The sequence below is a fragment of the Xyrauchen texanus genome, chromosome 27 (assembly GCF_025860055.1).
Source record: "Xyrauchen texanus isolate HMW12.3.18 chromosome 27, RBS_HiC_50CHRs, whole genome shotgun sequence".
Taxonomy (NCBI): Eukaryota; Metazoa; Chordata; class Actinopteri; order Cypriniformes; family Catostomidae; genus Xyrauchen; species Xyrauchen texanus.
The window spans coordinates 13,322,796-13,348,588 of record NC_068302.1 but is presented as its reverse complement, the minus strand read 5'-3'; the positions used below and the strand labels follow the sequence as shown (position 1 = coordinate 13,348,588).

The 25,793-nt window shown below is 40.4% G+C and overlaps 1 protein-coding gene across 1 annotated transcript in view; it reads right to left on the bottom strand.

Moving 5' to 3' along the window:
• LOC127621221 (transmembrane protein 132D-like) overlaps positions 1-25,793 on the bottom strand; it is a 44,584-nt gene that overhangs the window by 7,210 nt on the left and 11,581 nt on the right. Inside the window, exons 3-5 of the mRNA XM_052094728.1 lie at positions 17,837-17,974; positions 15,522-15,711; positions 5,526-5,669 (exon numbers count right to left, since the gene is read on the bottom strand). Coding sequence (XP_051950688.1) covers positions 5,526-5,669; positions 15,522-15,711; positions 17,837-17,974 — 472 coding nt within the window. The remainder of the gene's footprint in view (positions 1-5,525; positions 5,670-15,521; positions 15,712-17,836; positions 17,975-25,793) is intronic.

Here is a 25,793-nt window from a genome sequence, read left to right as displayed (position 1 = left end):
AACCTTGTCAAGTCTGAGAGATAAAATAGTCAGTGCACCTGGTTTCTAAAAGTAGGACTGAGTAGTATTGTTTAAAAGATGGTGGTAGCATATAGCATCAAGTAAAAGGGAGGTAAACCTATGAGTAAATTGTTGGATTAAGTGCTTAGCAGATACTTCAGATCAGAGTATTTGAGTGTATATCCTGTTAACCTTTGCCAGTGCGCCAGCGCACTGAAGAGTTTTTTTCCCCCACTAGTTTCATGTTTATGAATAGATTTAACGTGAAAGAACATCATTAATCTTGGCAAACTATATATCATTTTAAAGGTGTAAGCCTCAAGCATCGATGATAGAGCTCTGTTTTTCGATGAAAAGCTTATAACGAATGTATTTCTTGCATTTATGTAAGCAGTACAGATCAAAACACACGTAATCAAAAACGGAGTACATACCAGTAGTGTCGTAATAACGAGCCACACACGCATCCACTGCTAAAAGTTCCAGATTGAATGGAAAGGTGAGAGTCCACTGAATAACATCCCATAGAGCATTTTTAGTCCAAAGAAACAATAACGTTGTAACATCGATGGTTGTTCCTTTGTTTACATCGAAGTTTCTTCAGGGTGAAGTATCATACTTGTCGGTTATGCAATAAAATTATGCATAAAAACAGACTCCCGGTAGCCGAACGTTATATGTGTGTGTTGCTTAGAGTGTAATGAACAAATTAAGACCGCACACACACACACAAATACAAAGATAGGCAATATATAGGTCAAAATATCCAAACACTGCGGTCAGTTTTTTTGACGTCATGATATGCTGATCCTATTATTTTGTCTTTACAACGAAAGCCAATGAAAGAATTGAAATTATATGACTGATAGAAAATGTAGCCAAGCAGTGCACGATTCCAACGATACCCGGGAAGATTAAATTCCTCGCGAACAAGATGTTTTTTTATTTATTTGAATCAGCCACTCTCTATTGAGGAGCTAACCTGCGACGTAGGCTGTGACCACACCCCCGTCATTTGACAACAAACAAGCCATAGTAAAAAGACGGAAAACATCTGTTTTCGCGTCTTACTTACTGGACGGATTATCTCATCAAATGGATCGTCAAAAGAAGTTTTTTTTCTGCTGAAGATGTTTTATTTGAGATCACTCGAAGCAGCGATGACGAAATTGAGGAGAGTGAAGACAGCGCCGAGGGTGATATGCTTGAGGACGGAAAAGATGGTCCAATTTTACATCGGTGAGTTGCTATGTAACATGCACACATTATACGTGTGTGTGTGTGTGTGTGTGTGTGTGTGTGTGTGTGTGTGTGTGTGTGTGTGTGAGAGAGAGAGAGAGAGAGAGAGAGAGAGTGTGTGTGTGTGTTTGTTTTCCCATTTGATTTATAAGGTAAATGCATTGTGGTCTGAAAAGATAATGCTACTTTATATGTATTTATTTATTTATCTATTTATATTTGTATTTATTGGATAATTGTACAGTTGTTTAGTTGTTTCTGTCATTTTGTCCTAGCACACACACACTATATATCTATATAATGTATGTGTGCTAGGAAAAAAAAACAGAAACAACTAAACACCTGTACAATTGTCCTATACATTATAAATATAAATAGACTTGACATTTTTTCTGTATTTTTTCCTAGCACACACACACTATATATATATATATATATATATATAGTGTGTTTGTGCTAGGAAAAATTACAGAAATAACTAAACAACTTTACAATTGTCCAATATATACAAATAGAAATAAATAGAAATAAAGTAGCATCATCTTTTCAGACCACAATGCATTTACCTTATAAAACAAATGGCCTGTCTGATGGCTGGCCATCAGTGTGATTGTTGGTTCTATGTCTGACCATCCATATGAATGCTGTCTGTATCACTGGCCATGCTGTCTAAAACGACTGCCCATCAGTTTGATTGTTGATTGAATGGCCAGCCACATAAAAACTATACAGAATTATTTACTTGACATGCGGTGCTAATTATCTTTCCATTCTTTCCCATGCAACAGCCATCAAGTTGAATCTTCAGATGAAGAGTGGCATCCAAGCACCAGCCAACCAGTAGAAAAGAGATGCAAGCTCTCAAATTCTTCAAGATCTGCACTTGCTGTTTTAGACCTGAATCGACCAGTAAAAGGGAGAGGCAAAAAGAGCAGCAGAAAAACCAAGTCCATACCCGCTGTGTCCCCAAGCACCCCTAAAGAAAAGTGGAACTGTTCAACTGACGAGGACGTTTGGCATGACCAGCACTGACTAAACAGGACTTAGCATTTTGCCAGAGACAACAGCATTTTTGAATTTTTTTCTTTGCCTTTTCTGTTGCAAAGAAATTCAGTTATTTTTTATACATTTATTTTTTTAAATATTTCATAATATTTTACTTATATTTTTATTGTTCTGTTGTGCAAATAAATCACTTATATAAAGTCTTATGGTTGTGTGGATTATTTTATAATTGAAAAAGCATGGAACAGTGTATATGATGACTAAAATAGCTTGCAGTACCCTTCATAACATTTGGTCATTAGGTTGCTTTTTGAGGTATCCAAGGAGGCTTCTTGGTACCTGGACATAGTCTTGGAAAAAATATTGCAGAAATCTCATTTTTCATAATATCTTCCTCAAATGTGAAATATAAACTGATGAGACTTGTGGCTTTCAATCAATTACCTAACTGGATTCCTCCAGGTTTGTTTTCATTTATTTTTTCATAAAATAATGAAATGTTACTTGCAGTACAAATTATCTTCAAGACACTTTAAATTCTATAAATTTTTTAGGTTTTTTCAACTTTTACATTTGGGTAATAAACTCCAAAGTGTCTTCTTTTTAAATGTGTCTAAATTGTGCATGTAGAGCAAATTGTTCAGTAACTACAATTATTTTAGTTTGGGGATGTCATTTCTGGGGATGTGCCTCGGGCAGGGGGAGGGAGAAAGGGAACTGACATAGTCTTGGAAAAAAGCTTGCAGGAACCCCGATTTTCATTATATCTTCCTCAAATTTGAAATATAAACTGATGAGACTTGTGGCTTTCAATTATTTACCTAATTGGATTCCTCCAGGTCTATTTTTATATATTTATACATGAAATAATAAAAACTTTTTTGAAGTTCACATTATTTATGAGGCACTTCAACTTTTATAACTTTTTATTTGTTTGAGCATAATCAACTCTGATTGATAGTTAGTAGAGTGCCAAGTGTCTTCTTTCCAAAGAGACCTTAATTGTGCCTGTGGTACACTGTTCTCAGGAGCTATATTTATTTTAATTCAGGTATGTCATTTTCAGCTGTGAGCCCCTGAGTGGGGGTGCAGGTTAACAGGATATATATATATAGATTCCCTATTAAATATTTTGAATAATCATATCATCATTCTAATCTAATGCATCACAATCTTAACTGTAGGCTATTATGTCCCGCATTAAATAGAATTGAACTTTTAAGGACGTAAAACACCAACTTAACTAATCAACATGTTAATATTGCATAGTTTGAATTTAATTGATTGCCATCTAAATGTATTTTAGTGCCGTAGGATAATTTATACATTACAAATTTGCAGATGAAGAAGCTCAGCAAATGCGAATAGAGGAAGATTTAAAATCTTTAAAAAATCAAACGCTAGTATTTCAAAAAATGAACTCCGCATTAGACATAAAATAATACAGAGGCCTAATAATGTTTTTTTCCTGGTAATTTATTAATTTGATTTAATTTATTGTTTTGTTTTAGTTTTTTTTTTCATCTAGCAATTTATTTAATTGATCAAACCCAGAGAATGCTGATATGTTTCAAAAGTAAGCTGTAAAAATGATTTACTTTACTCTTGGGCTAATGATAGTGTTCTAATAAAGCACATTGTAGCTTTTCTTCTAGTATTGTGTATTTATTTTTCATTTAATATACCTTCTGCATGGAAGGTTGTGATAATAAAAAGCATACTGAAATAACTTTAGAGTGGAGAGGTATTTAGGTGCTAATTTTGCCATGGAGCGAACACGAAGCGGGGTTTCTCTAATCCAGGAGCACGGAGCGAGTGAGGAGCGGGAAATTAATAACCCGGAGTGGAGCAGAGTGATTAAAGAATGCCTTGAGGGAGGAGGGGAAATTGTTACCGCTCCACTCCACTCACATACTCCGCTTCAGATTCTCAGGCTTACAGATATCTGATCAATAAAAAAAACAAAAACAATGAAGACTTTAGCTCTTAGCTTTGTGAGGATATCACATGCTGATAATGATGGGAAATAAATACACATTGCAACTATAAGTTGACTATAATTCATATAACCCTGAGAATAATGCAGGATGAAGGTATAATCTACATAATACAGCAGTCCAAGCAGCCAGATGGTTGCCAGTTCTGCTTTTGTTTACATTTAGTGAAAGTTTGAAGACAAAGATTAAAGGATGGGGAATATGCATGAATACAGAAATGCATAACCCGAAGAGAGAGTGATGGGCCGATGTAATGATGGATAATGCAGATAGATGGACGGATTAGAAGATGCCTTAAAAATGTTTATTCTAATTGGTCAATCGTGGCATTATGCGGTCCAATATTTCTATATAATGACCATTAAAATGTTTAATGGAGAATTTAAAATGATGGAGAACTGTGAGCTGGGTGGCACTTTTGTGTAAGTACTATAGGTAGTGTGTGCTTATCAACTGTTCAGAAGTAAGTTCTTCATCGAATTAAGTACTTACAAAATATTGGAATTTGGATGCACTGCTGTCAGCGTTTATTTTGCTGTAATGACAGCATGGAACTATGTGTAACTATGGAAGGGTTTTTACTCTTGGAGGAAATCAAAGTAACTGAAATTCTATGTACTGTAATTCAAACAAGTAAGACCAGAAAACATTGTCACCCTTGACTGAGAAATGGTTAAAGTTCTTTTAAGTATCTTGACTTGGCTGTAGTCACAGCATGGTTCTGAGCTGTCCTGTGAGATTAAGTCCTTTCCAGAGGAACAGCTCTCCTGAGAGAGGACAATATGTGGCTTAATGACTTACTGCCACAAATTACTTCTCTGTCCTGTTTCTGTTTCTTACACAAGAGATGACATTGAGATTTTCTTTAGAGACCTTTGATTGTCTCCTAAAATGACATGCATCCAAGGAAACTACATTTTGTCTCAAACATGGACAGAAAATGAGTTTGACATTACCTAGATGTGACTTAATTCAGCTTCCAGATCTTAAAGAAATATTCTGATTAAAATACAACTTAAAGGATTTGTTCACCCCCAACAAATTATTTTCAAACAAAGAAAAGACAGTAGACAGTTATGAAACTTACAATTGAAGTCTATAGGGAAAAAGATGACATCCCAAACATCCATTGTAATTGCATTTTAATCAACACGGTTTTTGTTTGTTTATATTCCATATTCCAAGTCAATGTGTAATTGAAATTGACATTATATCCTGTGCTTTCTCAATGTATGTTCGTGAGTTTATTATACACTGGTGCATGCCTTTTTGTGCACACACTACCTTGAGAACATCTTCATCTGTGGAGCTGCAGTCCGCAAAGTCAGAGACATCCGTCACAGAACCATCCTGTTCAACAGCAACGGTTCTTATGCCAACTGTAACCCTCTTACCGGTCAGCACAGCAGTGTTCAACAGTTCTGTATCCTAAACAGGGAACAAAGATCAAAGTGAGATGTTGGTCGTTAAAACAGTTTGTGTTTTTTGTGCACATCTATTAGCTTTGAGGTCATGCATATTATATGCTAGTATATGCATAAAAAAAACTTTTTTTTTGTGCTAGACAGATGTATGTCCAATCAAATGTTCTCTAGAATAAGAATGTCCTCCTAGTATCACCTGCAACCAAATAGCGTCAACAAAAGCATACTGACTATATTTTATTTTTAAAAGGGATGAGTCCTTCGATATGTACCCCATTTAATCTGTTGAAATAAATTAAGACAGTAAATAAAACTCTCACTCTCGTCAAGCTATTCCATGGGGTTCTTTAAAGTCACAATATATTTTTCAGCATCTGTGGCAATAAATCATTTGCATGTAAACAAAATAAATAAATAAATAGCACACCAAGGTACACAAGAGTGGATTTTAGGGTGGAATGAACTGTGTCAATCACTTTACATAATCTGGGCCAGAGACACACTTCAGTGCATGGCATCTAGACTGATACAACTTTATGTAATCAAAAGTAATTTTTGATGAGAACAAATGAAGAGTAAAAAAGGATTATTCTATGGGACAACACCTAATGTCCCAGTACTGTCTACAATGAAACTTGATGTTCCAGTCTAATGAGGCAAACCACTGAAACCTGCTGCTGACAGATTATAAATGAAACAGGTATTAGGGATTGAAATATACTTAATTTTACTTTATGTAATGCATTAAAAATAAGCAAATATCAACTTTGTTTTACAATAAAAGAAAGAAGGAATTTAACATAAGTTGGCTCACACAGCTGTGCTATTTAAAAATCCCCAACCAAATTTAAAGATTTGTGGGTTTTAGTCCATGTCTGTTAGCTTTGATTCCAACAACATGCTAGTATACTCATTCAAGTTAAAAAATAAACTTAATACTGTAAACAGATATATGCAGTTAAAATATAGTCTTTCTCTTCTAGGAAAAAGGACCAAAATTGCTGATGACTCATCAAAGTTTTTGTCCAATCAAGTGCTCTCTAGAATGCTCCCATAATATTGACTTGCTCGCAAATAGCAAATCATGGTTTTGCTGGGCTGTAAAATTAATGGCTATTAGATATTTAAAAAGGACAAGCCTTTCAATATGTCCCACCCCAACTTTCTTTTTTGATTGTAAATACATATCTATTAGAAAAGACTTGGGATGATTGCAATTAATACAAATGTAGACATATTTAGATAATTTGGATTAAGCCCCATCTGACGGTTCAATGCTCAGACACTTGCTTGAACTGTCAGATCCTGCAAGAAGATGAAGACAGCAGGGTGAGAGGAGGTTACCCCTATGGCAGGACAGGACCTAAACTGGTGGTGGTGGGGAGTGGGGGGTGAAAACCAGAGGCATTACAAGCAATGAAAGACATATGTGCAAGCTTATAAAGCAGAGGCTGGATTGTGATTGGAAGATATACCTGACTGAATCAAAGTCTAATGATCCTGAGTCTTGCTCCAAGAACTACCGCTTATGCTTCCATTAACAGAGAAAAGAAAACTGTGCTTGTCAAACTGTTTTTTGTTTTTTTGGGGGGTATTTAATGACAAGATTCTTATTGAGAATGCCCTGCTCAAAGCCCTGTTTGATATTGCTTGGTTCTCAAAGCTCTCACAACCCTTCAAAAACAGATCTGCCAAACTTATGAAGAGTTGTATAGTCTTTTGGCCATTCAATATCCTATGCTGTTTTTCAGAATTTTGGGATGGCATCCAGCTGTATATTAGAGCTGGTACAGAACATCTGATTGATTATGTCCAAATCTGCTCATGTTTGGACACAACCCAAAGGTCAACATTATCAGTCTTGCAGATTAATCCTGTCACATTAACAACGCAGGAATGATCCTGAGCCCCTGGCATCCTGCTAGATCAATTCAGTCTTTCATAACACAGTGATAAGACTTCAAAAAGAAACCTCTGTAAAACAGTTTGCTGTATCTTTTGATAGAGACAAAAGTTGAACAGTGGTTCAACTAACAGTAATTAAAAAATTTGAAGTTGGCAAATTCCACTACATTACTGTAGGTAAACAAGATGCTCTGTCCCGTGGTACAGGCCAGACTCAAAACTGCATCTACACAGGAGCAATTCAGTAAAACTCCAACATGCGAGCATGTGTGCTACTATTGCATCATGGCTCCAGTGGTTTTCTTGATGTTTTCATGGCCCTGACATCATTGAATTACTTATAGAGTTTTACGACAGTTAGTAAAAGTTTGCGGATACCATGGAAATAAATAGGTTGTGGCATAAAATTAACTAAACCTGGTGTGTAATTGTACTGCAAAGTATTTTAAAAAGTATTATTACTATTTCATAGTAAACTAAATATAGCCCACTGCAAAATGAATGTCATGAAAACATACTGAAATGGGGAGTCATTTTATTACGTGTATTAATTTTGCACAAAAGCAGTGTATTCAGCATACTGAAGCATCTTCTCCATTGACTTTCATTCAAACAGAACAGCCTATTATCTCCATGTCAAGATCCTGCCACATTATGCATTTCTTAACTAAACTTGAAGGCTCCCCCAGAAAGAGGGGCTCTTACAAGTCCTTATGTATCTGACCACTGTTTTGGTGCTCTTGAGCAAGGCACACTTCACCTGAAACCTTACACAAACCTCTGGCATCACACCAAACCCTTGGTCCTAAAGACAACCCTGTACTGAAGTTTTTTTTTAAGATTTCCTGTTTCAGTGGCATGTCCATAAGTAAAGGCTTATAACTCCACAAAAAACAAATAGGGTAAAAAAAAACTTGATTATTGATAGTGTTATGTTCCCTGTTGTCTTTTGTTTTTTGTACTGTTATTGTGAAGTTTAGTTTAGTTCCTGTTTTGGTTTGTTGTTGTTTCTTTTATTCTGTCATGTTCACTGTTGTCTTTTGTTCTGTGTTTCTATATTCACGTTCATGTCATGTTTCCCTGTCTACTCCGTGTTTTCCTTTTCACCCGTCACTGTTCATGCTCCATGTCACGTTTTCCTTGTTGTCCGCCCCGTGTTTCACTGTTCTTGTCTTAAACTACATTTCCCACCATCCACCTGCCATCAGCACGGCCATTTTGGTTCATTGTTCTCACCTGTGTCCAATCCAGTCATCACTCCCTGTGTATTTAAGCCCTGCGTTTTGTTCACTCCCGGTCGATTGTTGAATGTTTGATATTGTCACCTTGATATTCCTGGTCTGTGTTCCCTGCCCGAGTTCGTTGTTCTTGTTATTTTGAGTTCTTTGTTCATGTTATTTTCCCCATTGCGGGTTTTCCTTTGTTTGTTTATTTGTTTAAATAAAAGTTAACTGCGATTGGATCCGCACCTTCTCGTCTGCCTTCACTTCTGCCTCACATCATAACAGAACAATCGACCCAAACAATGGATCCAGCAGTCTTGCGGGCAAACTACCGGCTGCTCTGTTTAGCGTCAGGAGGACCGTCCCTTAGAAGACCACATTCGAGACTTCCTTATGTTGGCAAGCTTCACCGACTTCCCGGACTCTGCCTTGGTGGTCTTCTTCCGAGACAACTTAAACTCTTCGGTGAAGGAGCGGTTGCCTCTGACTACGAGCGGCTGGACCCTCCGCGACCTCCTGGAGGCGACCCTACATTTGTGCGGCTCTCCGTTCACTGTGGGCGTTTCCAGGAAGGACCCTACCCCACCACCTACAGCGGAGACTCTCCAGTCGTCCCTGGCGCTCCCTGTCACGCCGACCAGGGACAGCGTTCCAGCGTCGCCAGTCGCCTTCCACGAGCCAGCGCGGCCCACTTCGTCTGCCCGGAGGAGGGAGAGAAGACGGGCTTCCGCCTCCCGGTCCGCGCCTGCCCCGATTTGCGAGCCAGAGCCCACGCATGTCACCGTGAGCGAGCCCGAATCCTCGTCAACCACGGTAACCCAGCCAGAGCCTGTAGCCTCAGACGTCAGTGAGCCAGTGCCGCTAGCCTCAGACGTCAATGAGCCAGTGCCGCTAGCCTCAACCGTCAATGAGCCAGTGCCGCAAGCCTCAACCGTCAATGAGCCAGTGCCGCAAGCCTCAAACGTCAATGAGCCAGTGCCTGTGGCCTCGACCGTCCCTGAGCCAGCGCCTGTGGCCTCGACCGTCCCTGAGCCAGCGCCTGTGGCCTCGACCGTCCCTGAGCCAGCGCCTGTGGCCTCGACCGTCCCTGAGCCAGCGCCAGTAGCCATGACCGTCCAAGAGCCAGTGCCAGTAGCCGTGACCGTCCAAGAGCCAGTGCCAGAAGCCTTGACCGTCCAAGAGCCAGTGCCAGAAGCCTTGACCGTCCAAGAGCCAGTGCCAGTAGCCATGACCGTCCAAGAGCCAGTGCCAGAAGCCTTGACCGTCCAAGAGCCAGTGCCAGAAGCCTTGACCGTCCAAGAGCCAGTGCCAGTAGCCATGACCGTCCAAGAGCCAGTGCCAATGGTCGTGACAGTCCAAGAGCCAGCACCTCTCGAGCCCCCTAGGGTTCCGCCTCCCAAGTCTCTCAAGTCTCTCGAGTCTTCCAGGGCTCCTCCTCCCGAGCTTTCCAGAGCTCCGCCTTCCGAGTTTCCCGAGCTTTCCAGAGCTCCGCCTTCCGAGTTTCCCGAGCTTTCCAGAGCTCCACCTTCCGAGCTTTCCAGAGCTCCGCCTCCCGAGCTTTCCAGAGCTCCGCCTCCCGAGCTTTCCAGAGCTCCGCCTCCCGAGCTTTCCAGAGCTCCGCCTTCCGAGCTTTCCAGAGCTCCGCCTTCCGAGCTTTCCAGAGCTCCGCCTTCCGAGTTTCCCGAGCTTTCCAGAGCTCCGCCTCCCGAGCTTTCCAGGGCTCCACCTCTTAAGTCTCTCGAGCCTCCCAGGGCTCCGTCTCTCGAGCCTCCCGAGCCTCCCAGGTCTCCGCCTCTCGAGCCTCCCAGGGCTCCACCCCTCAAGCCTCTCGAGCCTCCCAGGGCTCCGCCCCTCAAGCCTCTCGAGCCTTCCAGGGCTTCGCCTCTCGAGCCTCCCAGGGCTCCGCCTCTCAAGCCTCTCGAGCCTCCCAGGGCTCCGCCCCTCAAGCCTCTCGAGCCTTCCAGGGCTCCGCCCTCAAGCCTCTCGAGCCTCCCAGGGCTCCGCCCCTCAAGCCTCTCGAGCCTCCCAGGGCTCCGCCCCTCAAGCCTCTCGAGCCTTCCAGGGCTCCGCCTCTCGAGCCTTCCAGGGCTCCGCCTCTCGAGCCTTCCAGGGCTCCGCCTCTCGAGCCTTCCAGGGCTCCGCCTCTCGAGCCTTCCATGGCTCCGCCTCTCGAGCCTTCCAGGGCTCCGCCCCTCAAGCCTCTCGAGCCTTCCAGGGCTCCGCCCCTCAAGCCTCTCAAGCCTTCCAGGGCTTCGCCTCTCAAGCCCCTCGAGCCTTCCAGGGCTTCGCCTCTCAAGCCCCTCGAGCCTTCCAGGGCTCCGCCTCTCAAGCCCCTCGAGCTTCCCAGGGCTCTACCCTTCAAGCCTCTCGAGCCATCCACGGCTCTGCCTTCCGCGCCTCCTCCAGAGCCTCCTACGGCTCTGCCTCCGGAGCCTTCTGCGGCTCCGCCTCCGGAGCCTTCTGCGACTCCGCCTCCAGAGCCTTCTGCGGCTCCGCCTCCAGAGCCTCCAGCGGCTCCGTCTCCTGAGCCTTCCTTGGCTCCGTCTCCTGTGCCTTCCTCAGCTCCGTCCCCGGAGCCTTCCAGGCCTCCGCCTCAAGAACTGTCTACGGCGCCACCGCCCTCAGCTCCGCCTCCTGAGCCTCCAGAGCCTCCCTCTGCTCTGCCTCCTGAGCTTTCCAGGGCTTCGCCCCCCGAGCCTCCTACGGCTCCGCCTCCAGAGCCTCCAGAGCCTTCTAGGGCTCCGCCTCTAGAACCTCCTTCGGCTCCGCCTCCTGAGCCTCCCTCAGCTCCGCCTTCTGAGCCTTCTACGCCATCGCCTCCCCGGCTCCACCTCCCGAGCCTCCCTCGGCTCCGTCTCCTGAGCCTTCACGGCGCCGCCTCCCAAGCCTTCTACGGCTCAGCCCACAGGGTACACCATGGCTCTGCCTGCCTCTGCTCCGCCCCCAGGGTCTCCTGCGGCCCTGCCTATGCCTCCTGCTGGCGCCGCCACCCAAGTCTTCGACTGCCCGCCTCAGAGGTCCTCCTTGGCTCCGCCTCACGCGGCTCCGCCAGCTCCCCCAGTGGCCACACCTCCCAGGTCCCCTGAACCGGCCATTGGCCCACGACCACCTCCCAGGCCACCGAAGCTGGCCTCTATCCTGTGGCCTCCTCCCAGGGCTTCTGACCCTGTTCCCGTCCTGTGGCCTCCACCCAGGCCTCCTGCCCCTGTTCCTGTCCTGAGTCCTCTTCCCTGGCCTCCTGACCCAGTCCCTGCCCAGTGGCCTCCTCCCAGGCCCCCGACCCGGTCCCTGTCCTTGCCAAGTGGCCAGCTCCCGGGCCATCTAAACCGGCCTCTGTTCTGCGGCCACCTGACCCTGGTCCCTTGACACACCCCCATAGACTGCTTGCCTGCCCTCTCGGCCTCCATGGTCTATCTGTCTACCCTCTCCACCTCCCTGGACTGCCTTTGTGCCCCGTGGACTGCCTAATTGCCCCTTGTGCCCCGTGGACTGCCTAATTGCCCCTTGTGCCCCTGTGGACTGCCTAATTGCCCCTTATGCCCCCATGGACTACCTAATTGCCCCTTGTGCCCCCGTGGACTGCCTGATTTCCCCTTGTGCCTCCTTGGACTGTCCCTGTACCCATTGTGCCCCCTTTGGTCTGTCTGTTTTTCCCCTGTCCTAATCCCTCACCCCTTGGACATTTATTTTTTTTTGTTGTTCTTGTTGTTTTCTTTAGGACCGTCTGGAATCCGGTCCTTTTGAGGGGGTTATGTTATGTTCCCTGTTGTCTTTTGTTTTTTGTACTGTTATTGTGAAGTTTAGTTTAGTTCCTGTTTTGGTTTGTTGTTGTTTCTTTTATTCTGTCATGTTCACTGTTGTCTTTTGTTCTGTGTTTCTATATTCACGTTCATGTCATGTTTCCCTGTCTACTCCGTGTTTTCCTTTTCACCGTCACTGTTCATGCTCCATGTCACGTTTTCCTTGTTGTCCGCCCGTGTTTCACTGTTCTTGTCTTAAACTACATTTCCCACCATCCACCTGCCATCAGCACGGCCATTTTGGTTCATTGTTCTCACCTGTGTCCAATCCAGTCATCACTCCCTGTGTATTTAAGCCCTGCGTTTTGTTCACTCCCGGTCGATTGTTGAATGTTTGATATTGTCACCTTGATATTCCTGGTCTGTGTTCCCTGCCCGAGTTCGTTGTTCTTGTTATTTTGAGTTCTTTGTTCATGTTATTTTCCCCATTGCGGGTTTTCCTTTGTTTGTTTGTTTATTTGTTTAAATAAAAGTTAACTGCGATTGGATCCGCACCTTCTCGTCTGCCTTCACTTCTGCCTCACATCATAACAGATAGATTATGAAAAATCACAAAAAAAAAATCTTATTTTCTGATTTGAGATTAAGGGTTGGCGATATACCGGTATACATGATAAAACATTTTGGCAAAAGGTACCGGTATACATTTTGGATGATCATCTGTATCGCGGTAACTCAAAATAGCAAACCGCATGGCAAGAAATGTGCACCTCATTCAAATGTGCACGTAACACGAAAGCGGTACACATTCTGTCGGAGAAATCAATGAGGAAGACTGTGCGGCTTCACGTGAGACTGAGAGAATTGAAGAAACAGGGTTTTTCAGGTACTGACAATTTTCAGCAGTGAATTTTGGGTCGCCAAAGCAAATTCAATTACATTCTTCATGTGTTCTGAATATGCTTCTCATCTCACACAAGCAGCTGTGTATCACGTGATTGTCGCACACGAGTCCCCACCAGCAGGCTTCCAAATTGTGATCACTGGCACTACTCAATCCGGTTTCTCTCTATCACCAACAAACCTCAAATCATGCGTGACCCATTTTAAGTTTTGTGATATGGAGGAAGTCAAACATCTCAAATGGTGAGAGAGCCTGACATTCTAACTACACAGACGAGGAAAACAATTAAAACAATGTGTCATGCATCAACAATTATGTGTCATCTGTCATACAGATTGTTTAAGTACACATCATCACCCTTAATAAATTTCAGTTTGACTGATGTTAGATATTAGAAAACAAACCGGCTTTGCTTTCAGATATTCAAATATTTTCTACAGAGATTACTTAAAATAGCTAAATGAATCTTTTATCAAGGATAGGAAGGACATTTTTATTCATGAATAAGATTAATTATTTCCATTGCAGCATTGCTTTCAGAAGATGTCAAGTTTCTTGAAGAAAGTTTTATAATTATAATAATACTAGTAAACAACATCAGACTGAAATGTGAAATTTAGCATTGTGGTAAAGTTGATTACTACTTTTTGAATACCTCCAATTACTTTTTTAACTCTGACAGTTTGTCAATTTCAAAATAAAGAGAAAACGATTCATGAGTTTTTAATTCAATTACTGGATTTAAAAAGAAAATTAAATTTATATAATTTATAAACCAGTTTTTACAGATTTAAAAAAAAAAAATGTAACTATATCATGATATATATCGTTATCATGATATAAAATGAGTGATGTGGTGATATAAGATGTTGGTCATATCGTCCATCCCCTATTTTACATTATACTGTACATCCTCTAAGTGTAAATAAGGTAGCTCTGAAAAACTGCTTTTGTCTGCATGGGACTTAAAATGAAACCTGAACATTATCCGAGGCCACTGAAGAAAAAGGGAGATGCGTTGCAAATGTCAAAGACATTCATCCAGCATGTGTTTAAACAATAGGAAAACAGAACAGACGTGCGCAAAAACACTTTTGGTGTGAACGGCCCCTAACTTGTCTGTTCGCGCATGAGTGAGAGCGTGTGCGGATCACGTTTGGTTTATTTTTTTATTAATTACAAACACAAACCCAAAATCCTACTTGAAAAACAGACCCAAACCTGGCCCAAAACCCACCAGGTTGTAGACCTCTACAAAGCATGCATCAACATTCGGTGTCATTTGAGCCATCGAGTCTGTATCATGTACTTGGCGCTATCTAGTAGTCAAATGTAATTAGAGTGAACAATCCTCTCTGCCCATATTTGGATGACTTTCAACTCTGGTTGCAGCGATCTGAATCCTAATACTGTTGATTTAGAGTGCCATGTACTACATCATTTCCAATGAAGTCATCTGATCCAGGAAAGCTAACATGTTTTAGCCAGATAGCACATTATGTGCTATGTTCACATTCAAATTTAGGTGGTTTATCTAATGATCTATGCATCCAATTACATTGTGTGTGGGCTTGTTTCAACAGGAATCCCCTCCTCTAAGTAATATTTTATGTTCAGTTTATTTTTCCTGAAGTTATAAGTGAAAACATGGCTAATAAGCAACACCTGTTTACAAGTACCATGTACTGTTTGTCAAAGACATTTACTTAGCTATTACTCACTATAGTTTTGTCTGTGAGTAAAAGAAATAAGCTGGTTGTATTCTACTCTTTGAGAGCGTTCCAACAACATATGACACATGGCTACTTATTCAGATTTCACCCATAACAATACTATGTACGTTGCAAAATTATTCATAAATTAACAAAACGGAACACTTCTGATTTTGTATTTTTTTTTTTTTTGGCAAATTTCAAAGCACTTGTTCAGTTTTGGTCACAATGCCTACATGCATTGTAAGATTTAAAACTACCCATTTTGAGTTGGTCAAGACTGTAGTTATTCATATTTTTTTCAGGCCAATCCCAGATTAAGTGTTAAAAAAAAAATTATACGATTCTTAATATCTTTAAAGAATAACCTACCATAACTAGAGGAGCTAGGCCTAGAAAATCCCTCTGAGTGGTGAAGATCCTCATGGTTCCCTCTGATGCCCCCATCATTTTGACATCATCAGGAAGCATCAACTCCCACTTGATCACCTGAATCTCTGATTGACTGCTGACATCCTCCACTTCAAAATCCATCTGTAGAATGGCTTGGAGTTTGTTTAATCTGTAAGAGAATGTGCCATTAAACATCTCACAACAAACTCTAAACCAAAAACCATACTCTAAACACCTATGCTTTATCATGTGAAACCTAACACGGTGCTAAAAAAGGCACATAAAAAACATTTCCATCAATATGCAAAATTATTCACACAATTGCTTGTCCTTGTTGCTTGTGGTCTTTGGCTAGCTTCAATCAAGTGATGAATTTTCACCAAAATACCATTGAGTTTGATTGGTTGCCCAGCCTTTGGCATCAACAACAAAAGAATGGAATGTGTTTTTTAAAAGTTGATTAGACTATTTATTTTGCTGTACTAACTATCCATTATTCTATATTTTATTATTCGCATTCTATACTGCAGTCCCTAGCCCACCCATTGAAAACCACTGCACTAAACCTTTTTCATCTTCTGTGGCCAAACTATTATCAACAGCATCATTTCAAAGCTGCTATGCTTTTATTCAAAATAATTAAAATGAGTACTTTTAAGTCAATTGAGGCAACAGAAGATCAGTTCTGTGCCCTTTACCAAAAGGGGTCACCCACAACCCTGCCTGTACACACTGTCCTTGTCTGACTTTATAAAAGACAGTCAACTATTCTAATGCCCACAGCAGGTTAAAAGATCCACAGCTCGTTGGATCACAGTTTCAGCAATCATCGAGCCATATAATTTTAACCTCTTAGCAGTGCAATCCTGTCAGTGTGCTGCATAATACTTTCAATAGGATATGGGATCACCCCTAATCTAATGCATCTGTTTCAAATCTTACAGCTTTAAAATGCACAGCTTTCAAGCTCTGTGGATGAACCAAAAAAAAAAATTGTTCAGATCACTCTTTTGTACGGTATATTTGTTTATAAGTGTGTGCATGGATACTGTATGTTTGTGCAGCCAAAAGTGCAATTATTTAAAAAAGACAGATTGAAATTGACACTGGTACAAACACATGTTTTCCTTCCAAAGCAATATGCTCTTTTAAGTCCTTGTACAAATCAGCACAGAAAACTTCTGAAAGGTAGAAAAACCTAACAATATAATTTCTTAATTTATGTATGATACAAATCTCTTCATCTCAAACAAACAGAATGATCTATTTGTTTACTTGCCACAAATCGTTTTGTTAGTCCTCCGATGGATTACATAAATCACTACTTAAAACATATACAAAAACAATTCAATACAGTGAAAAAGGACAATATCCAGATCAAAACAAACAAACAGATTACTGACGGGTTATCCTTTCTTCAGAAATCACTTTCACCAATCATCTCCTTTAAACTCATAGTGGAATACATAAACACCAGAAAATACCTAAATTGTGCCAACATTACAATACTGCTATGGGGCTTGAGCAAATTATGAGCTTGTGTTAAAATGGATTACGATTGGACAATAAATTCTAAGCATATTAAGTCCAACAAACATTCCCAATCCTCATCATTGAGAATAGAAAAACATCACACAATTTTGACAATGCTTAAATCATTGTTTTAATATCTGTAACTCTGGAATATTTTTCACCTCACATATAATATTATATATAATGATATTCCCATATTTGTGTGCTACACATTAAAATAGTTTAAAATGTACAAGTTATCCCTAAACTGTGTAAATTAAGTAAAAAGTGTATTGTTGTGGGTGGGTTGTAATGCTTAGAGTAAACATCGGCTTATTACATTTTGTGCATGGATTTACTGTATTGTGGTAATCAAATTTACTTGTTCAAAATAATTATGCAACCCTCATTACCACACCACAACCTATATGTACAGTTGTCTTTGTCTCCACTACAGACACATCATTAACTAAAAATAATGAGTGACTTCAGGTCAAGCTTTCACTAACAGGATTCTGGCACACGCACACCCCTGTTTGACTCTCACACCCTTAAGCCAAAAACTGATACATGTATAACAAAACCTGCACATCCATGCAGGGCTCAATGCCAGACAATATTGCACAGATGCATGTATGAGTTCAATGAGGTTTGTGTAGTTAGCCATTATGAAACATATAGTTCAGACTCTAAACTGTGATTGTATGCTATTTCTGTCCAATCAGATGCAGCAGTTACCTCTAAAAGTAAATAATTGAATTTACCCTAACAGACATACTCACCTTTTGCCATTTGCATTAGACTTTCTCTGACAGATTACTCCAACACTTCCATCTGGGCCCGTGTCCAGGGTGATGTCCCAAATCAGCGTGTTGCTAGGTGTGGCTGTCCGGAAGGACACACCCTTTTTTACCATGGCCCTATATTGGGTAAAAAGAAAGACATAAAAGGAAAACGTTGATTTGATTTCATCCAAGTAGCACTTTCATGCAAACTGCATAATTATAGAGTAGATTAAAGAGTACTTTCTAAAAAAAAAAAACACACACACACACACACACACACACACACAGGAATGGTTTGTTTACCATTAAAACACACGTTTTGTCCATAACCAAGTGAAAAGCTGAACCAGCAGTCAAAACTGTGATTTTGTCTGGTTGTGTTTCCCATGGATCAGGCATAGCCTAGCAGGCTGCCTAGCTTATAGTTTTTCTCAGTCGCTTTGGTACATTTCTCAAATCATAATTGAAATTCTCAAAACTACTTGTTTAACATCCACATCCTCTTGCAACTTTTGCTCATCATAAAAGCAATTTCTTATTCGTTTGAGCAAATTGCCAATGCTTTGGTGCATTCGTGCAATTGATTATGTACAACTGTCTGCTGTTTCCTACATTATCAAAAGCTTATGTCATGTTGATAAAAATATATTATACTGGTTCTCTGTTGAATAGTCTTACTCCCCAAAACATCTAGGCATTAGTTCATTGCATAAGTCATTAAATCCAAAATGGTTGAACCAGCTGTCATAATGTTTCAAGAATATGTTCTATACATTTCTATTAGACTTATTTTGTAACTGTGTCCTGAACTGATGAATTCTGTCCAGACTCTTGCAATCAATATCCCACATATAATAATGTGAAACTTTGTACTGTTAAATTGATATATGCCATACAGAAAAAGTGCAGCCTTGTGAATTTTCAATCATTGTCATCAAAACCATGGCCATAGGTTACATCAGGAAATACTGACTGAGTACACTGCTATATTGACAACATGGCTAAGCATTTTGACTATCTTGTTTGTGAACAAAGACACAAGAACTTGTGATTCTGATGGCACTGATATGTTCATTGACATAAATGTTTACTTTTGAGAGATGAACTAACGATTTTGAGCAAGTTACAGGCTTTTGCAGGTAATCCATTGCGTGGTGCGGTTTGTACAAATGCATTTACTGGTTTGAAAATGTTAAGGATGATTCGAGAAAGGTACCAAAGCGACTGAGAAAAAATGTCATTTACTGGAATAACTGGAGCTGGGGTTAAACCAGTAACATAAATCTCTCACACTATCCCCTAGATCAGTGGATCTCAACTAGAGTGTCGGGACCAACTTGGGGGCCTCAAGATCTCTAAATATTTTCTAAAATAAAGTAGATTATTATAAATGTTATATAATTATTATAATTCAATTTACGGAAAATGCTAAAAATTTATATCTCCCTTCAACAGCTTGCTTCTTATGAAGAATATAAAGTTCTTGACATTTCTGGAATCACAAATTTATCATGATTAATTGTTTTAATCTGACGCTAGTAGTTTCTTTCATTAAAAAAACTTTTAAAACAAGCTTTGTCCTCATTGCTGTAGAAGTATCAGAGGAAATATCTTATATTAGATATATCTTTTTAATATCTAATTGCCTTCATGGGGGCCTTTTAATATTTTCTCCGACAATGTGGGTCCTTGGAGTCAACTTGAATTGTATTTTCACAACAGAACACCAGAACACTGTTCTAACTTGTGGCATCCCCAAAGGCTTAAGTCTGGGCCTTTTATTATTTAACCTATATATGTTTCCATTTTGTTGTTTAATTAATCAATATAACATCTCCTTTTATAAACTTTTTGCATAATTATTTTGACTTGAATTGACAAAACAGTACATTTAGATGTTACCACATGAAGTTTATGTTACCACATTTTTTGGAACAACATTATTTGTGTGTGTGTGCGCGTGCGTTCGTGAATCTATACTTTGCTGTAGTAGGGATTGTTGTAAGCATGTTGACTGACATTTACTTTGTGTTAGAGAGTGTTTAGTTTTGTAAGATTATGTGAGTGTATATGGCAGGGGGAGATGAGGCCAAGAATAGTCAGCTCAAGGAGTGTAAAACTGAGACTGACAGGGTGGTTTCCAATGCAGGGGTAAAGAAAAGGATTTTAGTCTCCATTCCCTATCAGAGGACAGGAAATCAATGATGTCCACATCAGACCCAGTTAGTCAAGCCTGGACTGTCACTTCAACCCCACCTACACACAGTCACACACATACACAAGCACACTAAACCATGGCCAAACATGCTTCATTTTAGTCTTTAGAAACTCACACATAGAAACTTACAAGTAAATGAGATTGTGTAAAACTTGTGGATGATTCTTCCATGCCAGGTAAGTGGAATATCTGTACCCCCAACCAAACCCTACATCCAAATTTGTTGTATGGCTTCAGAGGACTTGGAATACAGTGCACAAGTATGGTCTCCTTTTAAGGTGTTTTGTTTTCCCCTTGGAAAATAACAGCATTTGATTTTGGAACTAAATGATTGTGATAATGACAGATAATAATAAATAAAGATTTTTCTATTTGACCATTGTTTTAAACTAATGACCTAGATGCTCCACTGGTCAACAGTAGCAGCTTTCATAAAATAGTTTGAGGGCTTTTGAGTAAAAATATTACAGCTAGAGCACCTGTTCTTCCCAAACTTGTATGAACTGTCACACTGACCCCATATAACAGTATAATATGAATAAATTATCAATATGTTCTAAATATTGATCATAAAACTGCAACATTATGTACCCATAAGGGAGAGTATGTTGGGCAGCTCAATAGTGCCAAAACCCTGTATACCCCAAGGGACCATTAAAGCTGTAGGAACAGACGCTAAAAGCTTCCCGAGAACCAATACACAGAGGCGGAACTACAGGACAGGGAAGCCAGGCAATAACAGTAGTTCCAAAAGTGTGGTTGTGAGATCACATTGCCAGTTACAAAAATTAATGCTTCATTAGTTTAAGTAATGACCTAGTAATGCTCTCTAAGAGCATTACTGAAGTCTTTACAACACCCCAGACAAGCACATATCGAATGTGAATTCAATGTATCACAATGTGGTATTATAGATATCAATATGGCATTCTCTCGAAAATATTTTACCTAATTATGTTACAAGGACAATATTCATTCTGAATGTATCTTATATCTTAATGTATGTACTGTATGTATATACTGTAATTATTTACTGATATCTGAATGTATATAATTATTTACTTTATTTAGCAGTTCCATGGACTTCCAGTGCATCCGGCTCTGCTCATGATGAAGAGGATCTTCACACATCATCAGTAGCACAACATATATAACTTTCATCACATCGACACCTCATTGAGAGAAAGAGGCCACACCACTCTCTAGTGGCATCACCACCACAACATCAGAGAGCAGTCAGATCTCTTTAATAATATCAGATGACCCATACTATGGATAAGTGTCAAGTGATTCTGTGTGCTGTGAAATAGTGAAAAAGGAGTCCTGAGTGCACTTTTTTTAAATTACAAGGTGCACTTTTAACATGTTTGTATTATTGCATGAATTTAATATTTGTGCATTTTAAATATAGCTTAATGCATTTGTTCTGTTTGATTTGTTCCTGTTATTTTTGGGAAATACATGGTTTGTGTTATAAAAAAGATTTGTGGGGTGTGTGTTGGGGGCATTCAGAAGGGCCACATTTTTTATTTTATTTTTTGCCTAGGGCCCCCAGAGTCCCTACAATCACCTCTGCCAATATACAGCCACACAGAGTGGCATAGAGCCCATCACAATGAGGGTAACAATACAATTTTGTTAAAATGACAATAACTACTGCAAAATACACCTTGTCAAGAACAACTAAATCTTTTGTAAAAACAAATTGTAATAATAATATATACGGACATAAAAGTTTTTATTTATATAGCACCTTCAAGGACCCAAGGATGCTTTACAAAGCATAAGCAAAAACGGAAATTAGCACAAAGTAATATCCAGCATGTGAGCAAACATACATGATCAAAACACAAATGAGGCATGTACAGTATAATACAGAGACAACAGCTTTACGGGGATCAGTCAGTTGAAAAAAATAGTGTGTATAATATTAGTGTGAAGTTTTAAATTGGGTCTTAAAGATTTGGAGAGTTTCAGTGAGGCTTTGGGATATAATGTTCCAAAGCCTTGGTACAGCAATGTTGAAAGCCCTACCATCAACAGTAAGTCTAAACTTAGGTACAACAAGCAAGTTTCCAGGACTGGATCTAAGAGTTGGGATGGGAACATTAGGATGGGTTCATTCTGTCAAATATTGAGGCGCTAAACCATCAAAAGCTTTAAAGGCTAAGACAAGATTTTTGAACTGTATACGATACATTGGGAACCAAAGCAGTTGGTGAAGTATAGGAGTGATGTGAGCTGATTTCTTGTTATGTGTGATAATCCAAGCAGCAGAGTTTGAACAAGTGAAGAACTTTTGCTGGTAAACCTGCAAACAGAGAGTTACAGTAATCTAAACAAGAGTTTATGAAAGCGTGGATGACAGTTTCAGCTTCTTTAAATCTTAGGCAAGAATGTACACAGGAAATATTGCAGAGGTGAAAAAAACAAGTTGGCTGATATGTGCATGTGACGAGGAGGAGGGTGTGGCCGGGCTGTGAGTGCACGCGCCTGGTGCTGAACGGCCCAATCAGCGAGAGAGAGATAAAAGGAAGAGTTGGCAGTGCTGGAGAGAGAGAGAGACACAAGGAGCTGTGTGTGTCGTCATGTTATTAGGTTCCAGTTCAGTGTTTTCGCAAGCTTCATTGCCCATTGCTTGCGTGTTACATTGGTGCCAAAACCAGGGAAGGAGGAGGAATGCACCTAGTCTGCCAGGGGAGGAGCCGCTGCCGGCCGCCAGGAGTCGGAGGAGCCGCTGCCATCTGGCAGGAAGGGTAGGAGCCTTTCCGTCCACCAGGGGTCGGAGGACTCGCTGCAGTCAACCCAGGGAGGAGCAGCTGTCATCTGCCAGAAGGGAGGAGGAGTGGCTGAGGACCAGGTGACAGCGTGTCTGGTGACTGGCGAGCAAGTTTCTCTCTCTCTCCTATCTCTCTCTTTCTCTGTGCCCCTCCCGCTTGCCCTTTCCCTCTCCCCTCTCCCCTCTCCCCTCTCCATCCTCTTGTCTTTCCCCAGTTTCCCAGGAGGCAGGGTGGACCAACGGCTGGCGCCCCAGCCTGAATCGGGCAGGGGAGGAGTGCGACAAGGTGGAGAGCATGGCCAGGCCGGCGCTGAGTCACTTAATCAGAGGTAGAGAGAGTTAATGGGGAGCCGGAGATACCAGTTCGAGAGAGAGAGAGAGAGAGACGTGACCATATGAGTGTGTGTCTTGTGTTTTATGTTGTTTTATGTTGACTTTATTTGATTAAAATTTACATTGACTGTCCTGCCAGTTCCCGCCTGGTCCTTGCCCCTCCTGTTACCTGTTACACCTTCCTTAACAAACATATTACGCTGCAGGGCCGCCGCTCCCTATATGCAGATTATGCAGTCTGCGTAAGGCACCAATCCCCAACAGGAGGTAACTATGTTACCCTAAGCAGGAGCTTCAGTTAATCACATCAACCATCAGAATAGAATTTACTCTGAATGGTGCCAAAATCAAAAAACATCCAGTGAGTGTCAGTTCTGTGGTTAGATATATATATATATATATATATATATATTTATACTGACCATTATATGCTATATGTTTACTGACCATTCTTTTTCCGACTGTCTAATTTGAGATTTTACCCCCCACTTTTTTTGCTTTGAACAGATTTAGGGTAGTGTAAAGGAGAGAAACACATTCATCCCTCAGTGATAATACTATTTCCACAATTTCCTGTCAAAGACTGACATTAAACCTTCAAAACAGAACCAATCAATGGTAAGAGACATCTTATGCTTTTGACCTATGGAGACCAAACAATTTTGGAAACATCCAGCCCAAATCATCTTCTGTCAGCTACTGTTAAGATCTTCTAAGTACATCAGACTGAGCTCAACCTCGGATATCACTAGTCCGTTTGCAAGCCGTTTTTCAATTATCCGTCAAACATTGCTGACATTTCACATAATGAATGTAGGCTTTGAAATGTCATGCACATTCATATACACATGCTCAAAATGCCAGAGCACCATATTGAGAATATTAAATACCAAGTTGTGGAGATACACCTGTACAGAGAAAATACTCATACACATGCACATGCACACACAAACACACACCATTCGCAAGTGCCAAATGCAAGGGAACAATTTAGCTTAGCCAATTAAATAAATAAACCAAACTAGCTCATTCTCAGAATTTGTGCCATTTGTGTCCAAATTGTCTGCATTTTTTTAAAGAAAATCCAGATATAGTCTTGAGAGTATTTGTCCATAAATTTCTGTTCAGTCCTGTTATGCTGTGACATTTCACCTTTTAAAAATTATGGTTTGATAATTCCGATAAATCATATTTGACTGAATGACATCATAAGTCATTTTGACTACATAGTTTAAAACTAGGTTAAGATTAACTCAATATTTAATTCAGTATACACTTATATACTCTGTAATACAGTTATGGAAAAAAAAATATTATCAAGTTTTGCTTATACCACAATAATGTTAAAAAATACTGAGGGGTGAATTAACTGAGAATGAATAATGCCCCATAATAGTGCCGCTTTAGGTGGGGTGGGGGAGTTGGGGTACTGAATCGGGACGTGCATCTCCACATAAATGGATATACTGTTATTGTTTTTTTTCTTTTGTCTTTTATGACACATTAACTTTTCTCTGCAAACAAACCCTTCCTGCATATTTAAAAAGTCAGTATTTAGAGTGAGACTGTGAGGCGAGAAAGCCAAATTACTCTATTTCTTCTGCTTGTCACAATGTTGAAAGAGATGAGTCTAAATAATGAGATTAACTCCTCTTGATCAAAAAAATCACTAAGCAGCAGTTTATCATTTTTGCCTCACAACCTCATCATTTTTTACGTTTTTATGCAACTGCGATATGTGTCACTTCCTGCATGATATATGAATGCGACTCCAGGTTACATTTTTCATGCTGATTCCTAATGGGCCACTTGACAGATTTACATCTGAAGTATTCAGATACGCAGGGGTAGCTATTTTTCACTACGCTTTATTGGATGACAAATTTACAATGATTGATCCCCGTGTGATTAAGTAATCAAAACAGTGGAATGAGGACCCTAGTGTTTTCAGCACATTTTGAAAATTTTAAAGACTTCTGTATACAAATGCACCTTTGTGTATACTACTGCCATCACTTTACACCTATATGCCATCACAAAAATATTTATACTACTTTAATATGAAATTATTATTTACATTGTCATTATTTACTCACCCCCGTTTTGTTTCATTCAACCCCATATGCTATTATTTTTTCCACACTTAAGACTAAGTGTGGAAAATGTAATGTATGTTCACATAGATATTTTTCATACAAAAAATGTCTATTACTGTAATGATACATGAAAAATGTCTATTACTGTAATGATAAATGATACGAATCTGAGTGTGTTCATCCATTAAACCAAATGTTGGCACACTGATGCAGGTCCGTTTCGAGATATAAGCAGTATAAAAAAAAAATAGAAGAGAAGAGAAGAGAAGAGTTGAAGTCTCTTGGGAAAGTTGCCTTCAGTGGGTTTTCAGTGACTGATGTGGGCAGTATGGAAGAGAGCTGAGTGTGGATGCTAGAGAAAGATTTAAGGTGACAGTGATGAAGCTACAAGGACAACAAGCCTCAGAGAAAGAGAGATGCGGTATGTCCACAGAAAAAGCTCATACATATACACACACTGGGGTAGATGAAGACAAGTGGCATACAGAGGACTCGATAGGATAGGAGGCCAGCTAAAATGTGATGCCT